The 18,292-nt window shown below is 35.7% G+C and overlaps 1 protein-coding gene across 2 annotated transcripts in view; it reads right to left on the reverse strand.

Annotated features, from left to right (window-relative positions):
- Nucleotides 1–18,292, reverse strand: part of CNTNAP2 (contactin associated protein 2) — a 2,246,749-nt gene that overhangs the window by 1,292,980 nt on the left and 935,477 nt on the right. For both annotated transcript variants that reach the window (XM_074378960.1, XM_003929829.4), the window contains one exon: nt 4,637–4,840. In XM_074378960.1, the coding sequence (XP_074235061.1) occupies nt 4,637–4,840 (204 nt within the window). The remainder of the gene's footprint in view (nt 1–4,636; nt 4,841–18,292) is intronic.

The following is an 18,292-nucleotide window of genomic DNA, read 5'->3' on the forward strand; positions in this document are numbered from 1 at the left end:
TATAATGTGGTAACATCAAATTTAACACTATATTTTCACTGTATCTTTTCTATGTTTTGATATGCAAATACCATTTTTTTCACAGGTGACAAAAGTATTCAGTACGGTAACATGCCATACATATTTGTACACTAGGAGGAATAGACTCTACCACGTAGCCTAGGTGTGTAGTAGGCTATACAATTCAGATTTGTACGTGTATACTCTATTGTGTTTACCTAGTGTTGAAACTAACAAAGAATTTCTCAGAAGACATCGTCATTTAAAAGTGACACAAGACTACATAGACCTAATTAGATTTATAGATTTTATATCCTACAGTTTTTATTTAATATTATATATAATTTCCCCATGCAACTGAAAGTTAGCATAGACATTTTAAGTGCTATCAACATATTTCTATGGTTTAACTTTTTTCCCAATTTTTGACATTGTATTTCATGTTGTAAATTATATATTTGGGCTTAAATCCTAGTAGCCAATTCTCTTTTAACCTTATGATTATTGAACCAACATATTATAAGATATTTCAAATGTCTGAGGGCATATTGTCTAGCTATTTTCCTGAAAATATTTTCTGACTTGCTTAAAAATACAAAGGATTCTTTTTGTCAAATACTCACCAACACTGATATGATAACTTTAAAATGTATTTACTTACTTGGCAAAAATTAGAATTTTGTTATTTTATTGCACATTTTTTATAACTAGCATGGTTGAGTATTTGGTTTTCATATAATATTTTTTTCTTTTATGAATTATCTTGCATAACATTTGCCTCTATTTTCTCTACTGCCTTCGTATTATGATGTAGGGGTATAATTTCTTATTCATGATTGATATTAAACCAGTAATATTTGACATTTGTATTTTCCCAGGTTTTGTGTGCATCTTTTATACTTTTTTAAAATTGTACTTTATGTTCTGGGGTACATGTCCAGATCGTGCAGGTTTGTTACATAGGTATACAGGTGCCATGCTGGTGGTTTGCTGCATCCATTGTCCCGTCATTCACATTAGGTATTTCTCCTAATGTTACCCTCCCCAGTCCCTCACCTGCTGCTACGCCTCCCCTAGCCCCTCACCCCCCAGGCTCCAGTGATGTTCTCCTCCCTGTGTCCACATGTTCTCATTGTTCAACACCCACTTATGAGTTAGAACATGCAGTGTTGTGTGCGTTTTAATGTTATTTTCATTTTAATGTAAAAAATAATATTTTGCATAACTAGGTGATGAAGAATTTTGTGTGACTTTTTTTCTTTGTTGTAGAAGCTATCGTGTCTGTCAGATCAGATTTTTAATGTGAAAAGTTTTAGAATCAAGGGTATATCTTTAAGATGATGTATCATTACCTATAAAAATAAACTAAGTGAAGTTTCAATTTTTAGTGTAATACTGTATTTCAAAGTAAGTAAAGTTAATAAAAGGGATACAGACCATATTCAGGAATGTTTGGACCACTCAAATTGGTAATTGGCAAATAAGTCAAAGAGCCTAGAATTTTTAGACAAGCAAGAGAAACAGGTGGGATTGGGGCCAAAATGACTGATTAGAAGCAGCTGAGTTCTGTAGCATTCACAGAGAGGAATGAAAGAGATGAGTGAATACAGAACTTTCAACTGAAATATTCAGGTTCTCACATGGAGACTGATGAAGGAAACAACTTCACACAAGGAGAATGGAGAAAAGCAAGATGGAGCTATGTCCTACCCAGGAATGACATGGAGCCAAGGGAACCCCCAAACCCTGCCAAGAGAAGCACCGAGTGACTATGTGACCCCGAAAAACCATGCTTCTCCCATGCATATTTGCAACTCACAGATTAGGAGATCTCCTTGTGAGCCCATGCCACCAGAGCCTTGGGTCTGACACACAGAGCTGTGTGGAGTCTTGGTAGAGCAACTGTTCAGGTATGCACAGAGACATAAGAGCTTTACAAACCCCACCTTGGGATTCCCAACAAAGGTGTCTGCAACTCACGCAAGGTGGGATGTCTGCACATACCCCTAGGAAGGGGGCAGAATCCAGGGAGCTGAGCATCATTGCTCTGCATCTCCATTTTCCTGGAAACCTCACAAGATAAGACCCACTGGCTTGGAATTTCAGTCAGCCACTGGAAACACGGCAAAGCCTGACTGAGACCAGGTGGAGCCTTGGAGAGGTGAGGACACCATCTCTGCTATTTGGCCTACTGGGCCATTCCAGCCTGTGGGCTTTGCAGAGTCCAAAGGGTCCAGATGAGGAGGAAGGGTTCCCTATCAGCAGAACACAGTAGCTTTGCCAGATTGTGGCCAGACTGCTTCATTAAGCAGAGCCCTGATCCATTCCTCCTACTGGGTGGGACCTCCCAGCTGGGGCCCTCCAGCTACACTCACCTGCATGGCAGACCTATGATCTCTCTCTGGTATGGAGTGACCAAGGGTGGGGAGGGTTGCCACCTGAGTTGGACGATCCAGTCATTCCAGCCTGTGGGCTTTGGAGAGTCCAAGCTGATGGGGCAGAGGTAGTTCCCTACCACAACACAGCTGTTTTATTAAGAATGCTCTCTCTCACAATGACTATTCAACATAGAATTGGCTATTCTGGCCGGGGCAATTGGGCAAGAGAAAGAAATAAAGGGTATTCAAATAGGAAGAGAAGGAGTCAAATTATCTTTGTAGAAGTCATAATCTTATAGCTAGAAAACCTCATCATTTCAGCCCAAAGATTCTTAAGCTGATAAGCAACTTCAGTGAAGTTCTGGGATACAAAATTAAATGTGCAAAAATCACATGTGTTTCTCTAAACCAACAACAAGCAATCAGAGAGTCAAATTATAACTGAACTTCCATTCACAATTGATAAAAATAATGTAAAATACCTAGGATACAGCTAACAAGGGAAGTGAAGGATTTTATCAACGATAAATATAAACTTCTACTCAAAGAAATCAGGATGACACAAATAAATGAAAAAACATTTCATGCTCATGGATGCGAAGGACAGGAATAATCAACATCACGAAATTGGCCATACTGCCCAAAGTAATACACAAATTCAATGCTATCCCCATTAAACTACCATGGACATTCTTCAAAGAATTTTAAAAAACTATTGTAAAATTTACATGGAATCAAAAAAGAGCCTAATGGCCAACACAATTCTAAGCAAAAAGAACAAAGTTGGAGGCATCATGCTACCCAACCTCAAACTATACTGCAAGGGTACAGTCACCAAAGCATGGCCCTAATGCAAACAGAAACATAGATCAATGGGACAGAGTATAGAACTCAGAAATAAGACCATACACCTACAACCATCTGATCTTCAACAAACCTGACAAAAACAAGCAATGGGGAAATGTTTCCTAATTGAATAAATGGTGCTGGGAGAACTGGTTAGTCATATGCAGAAATTGAAACTGGACCCCTTCCTTACACCATATACAAAAATCAACTCAAGATGAATTAAAGACTTAAATATAAAACCCAAAACTATGAAAACCTTAGAAGAAAATCTAGGCAATATCATTCAAGACATGGGCACAGGCAAAGATTTCATGATGGAGATGCCAAAAGCAATTGCAACAAAAGGAAAAATTGACAAAGGAGATGTAATTAAACTAAATCACTTATGCACAGTAAAAGGAACTATCATCAGAATGGACAGACAACCTACAGAATGGGAAACAAATTTTGCAAACTATCCATCTTACAAAGTTCTAATATCCAGCTTCTACAAGGAACTTAAACAAATTTACAAGACAAAAACAACCCTGTTGAAATGTGAGCAAAGGACATGATCAAACAATTCTCAAAAACAGATATATTTGTGTCCAACAAACATGAAAAAAAAAAAAAAGCTCTACATCACTGATCATTAGAGAAATGCAAATCAAAACTGCAATGAGATACCATCTCACAGCAGTCAAAATGACTATTCTTAAAAAGCCAATAACTAACAGATGCTGGTAAGGCTGAAGAGAAAAAGGAAAGCTTTTATGCTGTTGGTGGGAGTGCAAATTTGTTCAACCATTGTGGAAGACAGTATGAGAATTCCTCAAAGACCTAGTGGCAGAAATACCATTTGACCTGAAAATCCCATTACTGGGTATAAACCCAAAGGAATGTAAGTCATTCTATTGTAAAGATACATCCACACATATGTTCATTGTGGCACTACTCACAACAGCAATTTTTTTCCTCAAAGAAGGCTTTCTTTGCTACACATTCTAATGTTGGCCCTGTTGCTTTTAAATAGGACATACTAACCTATTCCTCTTATTATATTAACCTATTAAACTGGTTCATAATATTTATTATTTGAAGTCATTCATTTTTGCTTAGTTGTTTTAAATAAGAATAATAGATGCTATATTGTCTGATTCCTCCACTAGGTCATGAACTTAATGAGCTTAAGGATCTTGTCTATTTGTTCCCTGCTATATGCCAAAGTATAGTACCTTGTATAGCAGAAATTTTTAATAAATATTTTTGAATAAATAGGTATTTCATACCAACTGTTATATATTAAGAATCATTGACAACATAATATGAGCTCTTTTTATAATTTACATTTTAAAGAATTGAGCAACATGAATTTTTTCCTAATGGGAACATCCATAATGGAAAGAATAGTACCAAGAATCAGAACACACCTAAGTTTAAACTGAGGACCAGCTTGGCTTTTTTCAGTTCCAAGGTAATGTAATCTCCTTGCTGTCCTTCTCCATGCAAGATTACTCCTTCACTTTCAGAAGTCTTAAATTTCAAGGCAATGACATCTTTCAGCGTTTTCATCTTCTTGTTTCTGAATCTATATGGTAACACAACATAGCCATCAAAGTTGATAACATCAGCCCCTAAAAGAAATAATAATAACGTATTAGTTGAGTCACGTATGTTACCATCCACTTCCAACAGTTGTCTGTAGAGAGTAAATGGGAATTAAATAGGCGTTTTTCTTGAGAAATTGACAGTCCTCTGTTCTTATCCCAATCTTCCTTTGATTTACTGTGTGTTTTTAAAGGAGGTTTTATGGAGAGTATTGATAAAAATGTTCCTAAAATCTCTATCACTTGAACATTTTACTTTAATTATAAAATTAGTAATATAAATTCAGTGGGTTATATGCTTTAAATATTAACTTGGGAACCTAGAGTTTAGATCTAGAGTTTAGTCCAAAATAGTAAAAATTTTAAATCTCTAACAGATTATGAGACTTAAATGTTTTATTCCTTAATGATGATAATTCTTCATGATTTTTAGTATATATTTTACTCAAAAAGTTTTCTTTGATGTAAGAATGAAGGCACTTGGAATGCAATCTTTTATGCTATTTTCATTTTTTTCCCAGTGGTTTTTGTATTTTACCACAATATTAGTAAACCTTTTTGTAGCATTCAGAGTTTACAACCAATTGAATTTTCAGAAACTTCTCAACATTTATCTTTAGGAATCAGTCTGTCTCAAATTTCTTATTACCTCCTTGCATTTGGAATGGAGAATTGGGCAGCACTGCTAGTTTCTTTACTACAATGGACACAGATATCTTCACTTTCCGTATATGAGTTCAGAGAACAAATATCCAGCACATACTACTCCAGCAGCTCTAATTTTAGTTTTAGGGGATTAGATTAAAATAAGGAAAGTATGTAATCTTCTTAAAAAATTTGAAATTTTGTCACTATGATCCGAAATATACGATTGTGAGGATTCATTTTATAACTACTATTTATTTCACACCAGGAATAAAAATGAGATAATATTTATTAGGCATTAATGGCAATGGGTTCTCAATTCATAGAACGATTCAAAATGCAATGTGACCATTCAGATCAAATACTGAGTTCAAACAGAAGCTTCATTACCCTTATCAAATCTTCGTGGTTAAAAATATTTTCAGTAGACTATTTCTGTAAGCTTTTCATTTGTAAATCATAGAAAGCTGAGTCAAACTGAACAGCTCTAATAACTTTAGAATTACAAGCTTGGACAAAGCTAGCCTCTAGGTTTTGGGCAAGGTCTGGCTAAAGAACTCCAGAGGGAGACATTGGAGAGAAATAACAGCCAGTGTAAAGCCTGTCAGAGAAATATTTTCTCATTTCATGTCCTAGTTCTCTGGCACTTGTTTACTTCAATCACCAGCAGGAACACTTTGGTTTGCCTTGTAAGTGTAGCATACCACCAGATAAATCCCCGTGGTGGCCACGGTAGAGATACAGAGCTACCAGAACCACAGCCAATCTTTTTATGTGTAGATTTTACCTAATTCTATAAAGTGAACTATTTTAAATACAGTTACTTCGAATATTACTTAAAATTAAATCTAAGCTTGCCTTTCAAATCACTGATGGCTTTCACATACTTTGAAACTAAGCTAGTATCGCAAATATTTATGCTTTTAAATAACTGTACAATCTTACATTATAAAATGTTCAGAAAAAAATATGACTTTAAACTTTAAGTTTTAATTCTTATAATCAGCTCTTTATTGCCCATAAAAAGACTTTCTTAATCAAAAGAGTTCTGTTCTCTGAGACTGTGAATCACAGAGGTTTATTTTAATACGAGAGGAAAAAAAATCAACCATTAAATTTTGGCTTCTGCTAACACTGCAAAGCCAATTAGACTTTAGCTTAATCATACACACTGTCACAGCTGAATTTCAATGGCAGTATCTTTATCATCCGCAATGAGAAATAAAGGAGAGAAAAAAATGGAATCTGACTTTCAGATTTCAGGTTGAACTTACAATCCAGTGGTTGGTAGATACTTTTTGCCTTGAAAAGTGAACAAAAGAAAAACAGAAGGGAGTAAATTCTGAACTCTAGACAGTAATTTTGCAGTCAATTTCTTATCAGTGACAGTTAAACAATAGACACATCATTGTTTTATAGACCTTCAGCATATTTTAATTGACATAAAATATTTCTATTTCATCTCTCAGGAAGTAAATGTTCCCTGAGCTTTTACTCAGGGAACAAGAATCACCTCTTCTATACTTTCTTCTAAATCAAAACACACTTAGTTCTAGGTACAGAATAGCAATTTATGAAAATGTTAATGTATTTCTGTCTTACTTTTAGAGCAATGAGAAAACGTGACAGAAAAGATAAAGGTGTTTTTTTTAATTTTTTTCAGACAATCCTAAGATATTAATAAAAACAGGAAGGAAAGCTACTCATGTAGACCAAGTCTCACTTTACAAATGGTAAGTAGTCAGGGTCAGCTGGGAACAGAATGGTCTGCAAACTAGATTGCTCACAAAGAAAAATAAAAAGTGTAAATGTATGTTTCCACCTATTTATCCATCTATCTAAAACAAAATTAAAAGCTGTTTTTCTTTGAATGGGTTAAATGCTTCCAAAATATCAGCATGTCCTCTTGTGGGTATAAGCTCAGAGCTGGCTTGAAAATTATAAAATTTCTGGAAATAATCTATGATATATAATATGCACTTTAACACATGTCCTGTACTTTTCAAAAAGTCTTGGATATTCTACAGTAATGTAAAAAACATCCGTCACCATTTAGCTCTGCCTCCTACAAAAATACATTAAAATTTCATCTGACATCTAATAACGTTTTGTGCTTATTTGGGGACAAGCCATTTTTTCTTCTATTATTCTGATTGCTTATCAGTCCCTAGAATTAAGTTTTCTATGCAGTGATTAAATATGTATGGTTGAACTGTTTAAGCAATCTGAAAAATATTGGTTACTCAAAAAGTGAATGCAAAATCATAGTGCTTCCACAATTTTGTTCCTAACAATAGCTCAGCAAGCTGGTAATATGCCCAATGCCCAATTCATCAAATCATTATGGTAGAAAAGGTTTTTTCAAAAACATTTTATTGTTTCTTAGTCTTTACTTTGTAAATCTGAATAAGATATTTTGAATTGTTTATGATATAAAGATTTTAATATTTAAATTTTACATTTAATATTTTACTTTTAAAATATATCTTTGCTATATATTTTATTACAAACTATGTTTATTGCTCAAAAGAAATTAAACAATACAGAAATATAGAAAGTAGAATGTAAATCCCAACCACAAGAGATCACCGGTGTTCATGGGTCCTTAGTTGGTGCATATCCTAGATATTACATCTTTATCTATATATCTAATCAACTATCTAAGGTATGTAATAATTCATACACACACACACACACACATGCACATGCACACACACACATATACATACATATATATGTATGGAATATGTACATATATAGAATAATTCATATATATATATAAAATAGTGGGGGGAATGGAGAAGAATAAACAGAGGGGAAATTGGAGAGACAGAATTTTATTTTATTTTATTTCATTTCATTTAATCTTGGTCCAAATGTACAATAGTAGTTTGAATTTGAGGTGATATAATATTTATAGTGTAGGGAAATTGGATGTTTTAGTTAATTAAAATGTTTTATTGATCTTGATAAAAGGTCCTTATAAAAGTGAGACTATATATAATTTGAAACTGTAATTTGTCTATATATTTGAAAAAAAAAATATTTGAATATAGCACAGCAACAAATAAGGATTCAAAAGTTACTTTTAATACTGTTTCCCCGGGAAATTTTTTTCAGTTACTTTTACGGATCTAAAAGAAACAAAAAATATTAAAGAAAAAAAATTTAAAAGGCATTATTTCATTTTTCTGAAATAACCAATGATAATATACTGTTTCTGATTATTTCAAATTGTATATACAGAATCTTTACGTATGTACATAGATAAAGATATGGATAATACTAGATAGAGTTTTGTGCTTGGTTCTTGTTATTGTACATTATTCTTTTTAAAACTTATCTCATTGTTTTGTTTTCCAAAAAAGGATTTTGATTAGCTAAAAAGATATCCTCATTTAAGTGTACAACTTCTTCGATAAAAATTGTGGTCGAAATTTGTTTTTATTTTCATAAACGAACTTTTTATTTTGGAAAAATTTTAGATTTAGAGAAAAGTCAAAAAGATAGTTGGAAAGATAGAGTTCCCATACCTTTCACCCAGCTTCCTCTAAAACTAACATTTTACGTAACCTAGTACACTTGTCAAAACTAAAATACTAACTTAAGTAAAGTGGCATTAACTAAAATACAGATTATACTTGGATTTCACCAGTGTTTCACTAACGCTTTTTTGTTGCTTTTCAAGGACTCAATCCAGGATCTCACATTGCATTTAGTTATGATGTCTCCCTAGTCACTTCTAATCTGTGATGGTTCCCAATTCTCTCCTTGTCTGTCATAACTTTGACCCTCTAGAAGAGTACCAGCCAGGTATTTTGTAGAATCTTTCTCAGTTTGGATTTGTCTGATTTTTTTTAGGACTAGACTGGCTTATTGATATTTGAGAAGAATATCACAGTTATAGAATCATATATATCTCAAATATATATTTTTTATTTTTAATTATATAATACATAATATATATTATATAACTGAAAAATATATATAATATCGATTTTTAATTAGAGAAAAAAGGAAACAAAATTAAAGACATTCTTTTTAAAAAAATAATTAAAAACTGGTAAATTTGGAAGTTTATATTTTGTGATGAAGGCATACATATTTCACAAATACATATAAAGCATGTAAATAGAAATAAATAGAAATATATATATATATATATATATATATATATAAACCAGTTAGTACAGAATTTAATATTACATAACTTATGCAAATAAATAGCAAATCACTTTGAGAGTTTGAAATGTATTTTATATCTGAAACTGTAGTTTAAGAATACTAGAAGGTAGAATTTACTTATTTTGCAAACTCCACATACATGCAAATCTATGTATTTTTTTAATTGTCGTATGTCAGTATTTTAGATACACTGATCATTCTTACAAAATTGATGACTCCATCTTCACTTCTCTATTCACCCAGCTTTATTCATTTTTATAGCATTGATCTCTGCCTGATATATTGATTGATATGTTTCTACATTTACAGCATATCTCCTCTGAGACTTTGTTTTGTTCCATTCTAAATCTCAGAACTTAAAAGAGTGCCTGAAAACAGTCATGCTCATTAAATATTTGTTGAATATTTGAAAGTTGTCACTCATATTTCAGTTAATTGAATTGTTATAATAAACAGTACTATTTCATACTTCATTAAAAAATAAGAGTTATTAGATTGGAAGAAATTTCAAGACTGTCTCCCATCCATCTTGGTGCTACAACTACAAATATACTTGAGTTTTCAAGAGTCAGATAAAAAGACTGGTAATATTAGGCTACTTCTGGGGGATTGTGGTGGTAGGCAAGAATGCATTGCATTATTTTGAATGGACTCACTCCTAGAACAGACACAACTCTGGTGGGCTCTCTCATTCCACCTACGCATTGCTTTGATCTGAATACTTTCTTTCTTCTAATCTGCTGCTTTTCTTCGTTTCAATATATCTGTGATATAAACCTAAATGGTTAAAATAGGTTTCAAAATTTCAATATAGTTAATTTAGAGTAATAGTAGCAAATTAGCCTTCTCCAAATCCTCTAAAAGTGATCTAGAGATAGAATCTAAAAATCACTTCTACTCTGAAAAATAAAATGGGAAAAAAAAAAAAAAAAAAAAAAAAAACCTCAAGGCTCTTCTTTCCTAAAGGCCAGTATCTCACATTTTGTTCAATATTTCTGCTTAAAATGTGTTGCTTTGCCCTTCATTTCTTGACATCTCCTAGGACAATGACAACGATATCAGAGGACATTGATTTCATTTCTGCATACCATTTAGATTCCAGTTCAGTAACTTGGAGGACTGACCCACATGGATGTTCCACAGGCATCTCTCACTCTTCCTGCTCAACAGATAATTCTTTCTCTGAGCCCCACTGTGTTTACCATATCCACTATCCAGTCATTCAAGTCAGAGATCTGGAACTTTCTTGAGCTTCCCTTTTTTTTTTTAAACCTACCCACACTTAGACGGTTCCAAGACCTGTGAAATATAGATCTTTGTGCAGTGGCAGTATCATAGCCAGTGAAGTTTATTTGAGGTGCAATGATTAATTGATATGTAGCATTTTGATACTTTTAAAACTCATAGTTTACTTCTACATGTACTACCATAAGCCTACCATTACCTCAGATGTTACCTATTGTATTAACATTGTTAAATGACCAATTCTCATCCTTTGGTTTTATTTCTCTTAAATCTAACTGATAGTAACATGAGGCAAAATGGTGGTTTCCTGGCGAAGGCCCCACCCTCAAGCCTGCAAACCGTGGTGCTAAATGAAAACAGTTATTCTTGTTTTCTAGCCCAATTGCTGCTTTTTTCAAAACCACCCTGGCCTGCCATGCTCCCCATCCTATACCCATAAACACCCCAAACCCCAGGCTCCATGAACAGACGAGCAATAGAACAGAAGAGCAGCACAGCAGAGAAAGAGGGAAGAGAGGAAGCATCTATACATCAAGAAGAATTTGGCTGGAGACAGATAGGAGACTGGCCATGGAATGGTTGAACTCCAGGGGAAGATCATCTTCCCACTCCAACTCCTTTCCACCTCCCCACCCATCCTGCTGAGAGCCACCTCCATCACTCAGTAAAATCCCTATATTCACTATCCTTCAAGTCCATGTGACCTGATTCTTCCTGAATGTCTGACAAGGACCTGGGTGCCAAGAGGACAGGGTATATAGCTTGTCACTCTTACTATCCACTGAACTGGTTAACACTTAGCCGTCCATTGACGGCAAAGCTAAAAGAGCATTGTAACACCCCTAGACACTACCGTGACCAGAGCCCAAAAGCGCTTGCTCCGGATCACCTGCATGCTCCTCCTCCCAAAAGGGGTTTGAGCAGAGCAAACAAGCCACACCCCTGTTGCAAGTTCTACCAAGGGGTCCAGAGGACTCTCCCATCTTAAAACCATCACACAGAAGCTGAAATGACCTTTGTGAAATAAATTCTTTTGCCAAAAAGATAAAAATCCAGGTAATTCAGTGTGGCCTACGCCACCCTCAGTGATACAGCTCCTGCCTTCCTGTCCAGGCTTATTTTTAGTTCCATCTTTCTTTTTACGTGCTAATGATGGCAAACGGACTGAATTCCTCACAGTCTTCACATAGTACCTTTCCTCAGGCCATGCCCACTTTCTTCAATGAGCAGCCATTTCTTCTTATTCTAACTTACTCTTAGGCATCTTCTAAGCCTCAGATAAGCCTCACCACTAGAAAACTTGCCTGTGTGAAGTAGCTTTGGCCCATTGTCCCCTAGCTCCTTCCATACTTTTATCATATTACTTCTCTTGTTACATTGAGGTTATCTTATGGATCTGATTTTTCCTGTGGACTTGAGGCTCTACTAGGATACAGGCTTTGTATTTTCCAATTTTGTATTTGTGGCAGCATAAACAGTGCCTAAACTGATGGAAACATCATTTATGTTTGAAACAGGACCAAAGGAAAATTCCACTGTGTTATTATTTCTCCTCTAAACTGTGCCTGCCAGTGTGCGGCTTACTTTCTAAGAGTAGAGGATTATACATGATTTAATGGTATACAACTCTTACAACTATGAGTGTCCAATACGAATAAATGGTTTTAAGCATAACATGCTTTTATTATACTTAGAATGGAGTTATTTGTTTATAAGTCAAAGGCCAAAACATTGAACTCCTGTATGAGTTTAAATGCAAAATATATAATTTCCTTCTCACTGAATGCATTAATGAGAAACTTACATATTCTAAGATTAAAGTTACTAAGTTTTCAGTACTTTTTAAAACAGTCGTTGTATGCTAACCTGAAGTAATTATTGATTTTCCGAGATAACATCAGGTGACTCCTACAAATTTTATTTTTAAACTTTGAATTGGGGGATTTGGTGTGGCCTTTGTCTCTCGCTGCAGCCATAGTTCTAGGTCTCAATGGCCTTGTGATCTGCAGGTATTGGGAGATCACAGCTGAGATGTCAGAACCCCCTGGAAGCCTAGAAATGTAGAGACGGGATTTCTTCATGTTGGCCAGATTGGTCTCAAGCTCCTGACCTCAGATGATCTGCCTGCCACACCTTCTCAAAGTGCTGAGATAAATGGATTTATTTATAAGATTATATTTAAGATTACTGAGGCAGACCACCATTACCGAGGCAGTTCTAACTGTACCTCTGTAAACAAAACTACAAGAAAGTTTACACAGCAGCTGGGCAGAGCCTACGGCAGCTCAGCAACACTTCTACTGGAAGGCTGTGACTAGATTAATTCCTTGCTGGGGCAGGGCATCTATGAAAAAAGGCAGAAGTATGTCAGGAACTTATAAGTAAAGCCCCACCTTCCCAGGACAGACCACCTGGGAAAAGAGGTGGTTATGAGTTCCACCACAGAAGACTTAAATGTATCTGCCCAGAAGCTCTGAAGGGAACAACAGAGCTCCCAGCACAGCATTTGAGCTCTGATAAGGGACAGACTGTATCCTCAAGCAGCTCCCAAACCCGCATATATCCAAAGAGGCACCTCATAAAGGAAAGCTCTTGCTGACATCTGGCGGGTACTGTTCTGGGACTAGGATAACAGAAGAAGAAATTAGCATCAACCCTTACTGTTCTGCAGCCCCTGCAGGTGATTCCCAGGCAAGCAAGGTCTGGAGCGAACCTCCAGCAATCCTGCAGCAGAGGGGTCAGACTGTTAGAAGGAAAACTAAAAAACAGAAAGAAATAGCTTCAACACCAACAAAAAGGATGTCCACCCAGAGAACCCATCCAAAAGTCACCAAGTACAAAGACCACAGTTAGATAAATCCATGAAGATGGGAAGAAACCAGTAAAAAAAGAATGAAAGCACCAAAAGCCAGGATGCATCTCCTCCTCCAAGGTATCACAACTCCTCACCAGCAAGGGAACAAAGCTGGATGGAGAATGAGTCTGGTGAATTGACAGAAACTGGCTTCAGAAGGTGGGTAATAACAAACTTCTTGAACTAAAAGAACATGTCCTAACCCAATGCAAAGAAACTAAGAACCTTGAAAAAAGGTTAGAGGAAATGCTAACTAGAATAACCAGCTTAGAGAAGAACAAAACAACTTGATGGAGCTGAAAAACACAGCACGAGAACTTTGCAAAGCATACACAAGTTTCAACAGCCAAATCAGCCAAGCAGAAGAAAGGATATCAGAGATTGAAGATCAACTCAATGCAATAAAATGAGGAGGCAAGATTAGAGAAAAAAGAGCAAAAAGAAATGAACAAAGCCTCAAAGAAATATGGGATTATGTGAAAAGACCTAATCTATGTTTGATAGGTATACCTAAATGTGATAGGAAGAATGAATCGAAGCTCAAAAACACTCTTCAGTATATTATCCAAGATAAATTTCCCAAACTAGCAAGGCAGGCTAATATTCAAGTCCAGGAAATACAGAGATCACCACAAAGATATTCCTCAATAAAACTCCAAGACACTAATCATCAGATACACCAGGGCTGCAATGAAGGAAAAAATGCTAAGGGCAGCCAGAAAAGTCATGTCACCCACAAAGGGAAGCCCATCAGACTCACAGCAGTTCTCTCGGCAGAAATCCTACAAGCAGAAGAGGGTAGGGGCCAATATTCAGCATCCTTAAAGAAAAAAACTTGCAACCTAGAATTTCATATCCAGCCAAACTAAGCTTCATAAGCAAAGGAGAAATAAAATCCTTTATGGACGAGCAACTGCTGAGAGATTTCATCACCACCAGGCCTGCCTTACAAGAGCTCCAGAAAGAAGAACTAAACATAAAAAGGAATAACAAGTACCAGCCACTCCAAAAATATACCAGATGGTACAGACCATTGGCACAATGAAGAAACTGTGTCGTCCAAAGGGCAAAACAACCAGATAGCATCAAAATGGCAGGATCAAATTCATACATAACAATATAACTTTATATGTAAATGAGCTAAATGCCCCAATCAAAAGACACAGACTGGCAAATTGGAAAAAAAGTCAAGACCCATTGGAGTGCTGTATTCAGAAAACCCATCTCACATGCAAGGACATACATAGACTCAAAGGGATGGAGGAAGATTTACGAAGCAAATGGAGAGCAAAGAAAAGCAGGAGTTGCAATACTAGTCTCTGATAAAATGGACCTTAAACCAAAAAACATCAAGAGACAAAGAAGACATTACATAATGGTAAAAGGATCAAGGCAACAAGAAGAGCTAATGATTCTAAATATATATGCACCCAATACAGGAGCACCCAGGTACATAATGCAAGTTCTTAATGACCTACAAAGAGACTTAGATTCCCACACAATAATAGTGGGAGACTTTACACTTCACTATCAATATTAGACAGATCAAGGAGACAGAAAATTAACAATGAAATCCAGGATTTGAACTCAGATATGGAGCAAGTGGACCTAATAGACATCTACAGAACTCTCCATCCCAAATCCACAGACTATCCATTCTTCTCAGCACCACATTGTACCTATTCTAAAATTGACCACATAATTGGAAGTAAATCACTCCTCAGCAAATGCAAAAGAACAGAAATCGTAACAACCAGTCTCTCAGACCACAGTGCAATCAAATTAGATCTCAGCCTTAAGAAACTAACTCAAAACTGTACAACTTCATGGAAATTGAACAACTGGCTCCTGAATGTCCACTGGATAAACAATGAAATGAAGGTAGAAATAAAGATGTTCTTCAAAACCAATGAGAATGAAGACACAATGTACCAGAATCTCTGGGACACATTTAAAGCAGTGTCCAGAGGGCAATTTATAGCACTAAAAGCCCACATGAGAAGTGAGGAAAGATCTAAAATCAACACCCTATCATCAAAATTGAAAGAGCTAGAGAAGCAAGATAAAAAAACTCAAAAACTTCTAGAAGACAAGAAATAACTAAGATCAGAGAATAACTGAAGGAGATAGAAAAAAAAAAAAAAAAAGAACTTCAAAAAAATCAATGAATCCAGGAGCTGATTTTTTAAAAAGATAAACAAAATAGACAGACTGATAGCCAAATTAATAAAAAAGAGAATAATCAATTAGATGCAATAAAAAACGATAAAGGGGATATCACCACTGATTCCATAGAAATACAAACTACTATCAGAGATTACTACAAACAACTCTATGCACATAAACCAGTAAACCTGGACGAAATGGATAAATTCCCGGACACTTGCACTCTCCCAAGCCTAAACCAGGAAGAAATTGAAACCCTGAATAGACCAATAACAAGGTATGAAGTCGAGGTAGCAATTAATAGTTTACCAACCAAAAAAAGCCCAGGTCCAGACAGGTTCACAGCTAAATTCTACCAGACATACAAAGAGGAGCTGGTACCATTCTTGCAGAAACTATTCCAAACAATCCAAACGAGGGAATCCCTCCCAGAGCATTTTATGAGACCAACATCATCTTGATACTGAAGCCCAGCAGAGACTCAACAAAAAAAAAGAAAATTTTGGGCCAATATCCACGATAAACATAGATGCAAAAATCTCCAATAAAATATTAGCAAACCGATTGCAACAGCATATCAAAAAGCTTATCCATCACGATCAAGTAGGCTTTATCCTGGGGATGCAAGTCTGGTTCAACATACTCAAGTCTATAAACGTAATCCACTACATAAACAAAACCAAATATCAAAACCACATGATCATCTCAATAGGTGCAGAGAAGTCCTTCAACAAAATTCAACAGTGCTTTATGCTAAAAACTCTCGATAAACTAGGTATCAATGAACATATCTCAAAATAATAAAAGCTATTTACAACAAACACAGAGCCAATATCATACTGAATGGGCAAAAACTGGAAGCATTCCCTTTGAAATCTGGCACTAGACAAGGATGCCCTCTCTCACCACTCCTATTCGATATGGTATTGGAAATTTTAGCCAGAACAATCAGGCAAGGAAAAGAAATAAAGGGTATTCTATTAGGAAAGGAGGAAGTCAAATTGTCTTTATTTGCAGACAACATGATTGTATATTTAGAAGACTCCATCGTCTCAGCCCCAAATCTCCTGAAACTGATAAGCAACTTCAACAAAGTCTCAGGATACACAATCAATGCGCAGAAACTACAAACATTCCTATACATTAATAATAGACTAACAGAGAGCCAAATCAAGAGCGAACTCACATTCATAATTGCTACAAAGATAATAAAATACCTAGGAATAAAACTAACAAAGGATGTAAAGGACCTTTTCAAGGAGAACTACAAACCACTGCTCAAGGGAATGAGAGAGGACACAAACAGATGGAAAAATATTCCGTGTTTATGGTTAGGAAGAATTGATATTGTGACAATGGCCAGGCTGTCCAAAGTAATTCACACATTCAATGCTATCCTTATCAAGCTACCAATGACCCTCTTCAGAGAACTGGAAAAAACCACCTTAACCTTCATATGGAACCAAAAGAGAGCCTGCATAGCCAAGACAATCCTAAGCAAAAAAGAACGAAGCTGGAGGCATCATGCTACTGGACTTCAAACTATACTACAAGGCTACAGTAATCAAAACAGCATGGTCCTGGTACCAAAACAGAGACATAGACCAATGGAACAGAACAGAGGACTCAGAGGCAATGCCACACATCTACAACGATCTGATCTTTGAAAACCTGACAAAAACAAGTAATGGGGAACGGATTCCCTGTTTAATAAATGGTGTTGGGAAAACTGGCTGGCTATGTGCAGAAAGCAGAAACTGGATCCCTTCCTGGCACCTTACACTAAAATTAACTCCAGATGGATTCAAGACTTAAGCGTAAGACCTAACACCATAAAATCCTAGAAGAAAACCTAGGCAAAACCATTCAGGACATAGGCATAAGCAACGACTTCATGACTAGAATGCCAAAAGCATTGGTGACAAAAGCCAAAATAGACAAATGGGTCTAATTAAACACCAGAGCTTTTGCACAGCAAAAGAAACAATCATTAGAGTGAACCAGCAACCAATAGAATGGGAAAAAAAATTTGCAATCTACCCATCTGACAAAGGGCTATTATCCAGAATCTACAAACAACTAAAATAGATTTACAAGAAAAATACAAACAAGCCCATTCAAAAGTGGACGAAAGATATGAATAGACATCTTTCAAAAGAAGACATATATGAGGCCAATAAATACAGGAAATAAATGTTCATCATTACTGGTCATTAGAGAAATGTTAATCAAAACTACATTGGGATACCAACTCACACCAGTTAGAATGGCGATCATTAAAAAATCTGGAGACAACAGATACTAGAGAGTATGTGGAGAAATAGGAACGCTTTGGTGTTAGTGGGAGTGTAAATTAGTTCAACCATTGTGGTAGACAGTGTGGT

Source organism: Saimiri boliviensis, chromosome 10 (genome assembly GCF_048565385.1).
Source record: "Saimiri boliviensis isolate mSaiBol1 chromosome 10, mSaiBol1.pri, whole genome shotgun sequence".
Lineage (NCBI taxonomy): Eukaryota > Metazoa > Chordata > Mammalia > Primates > Cebidae > Saimiri > Saimiri boliviensis.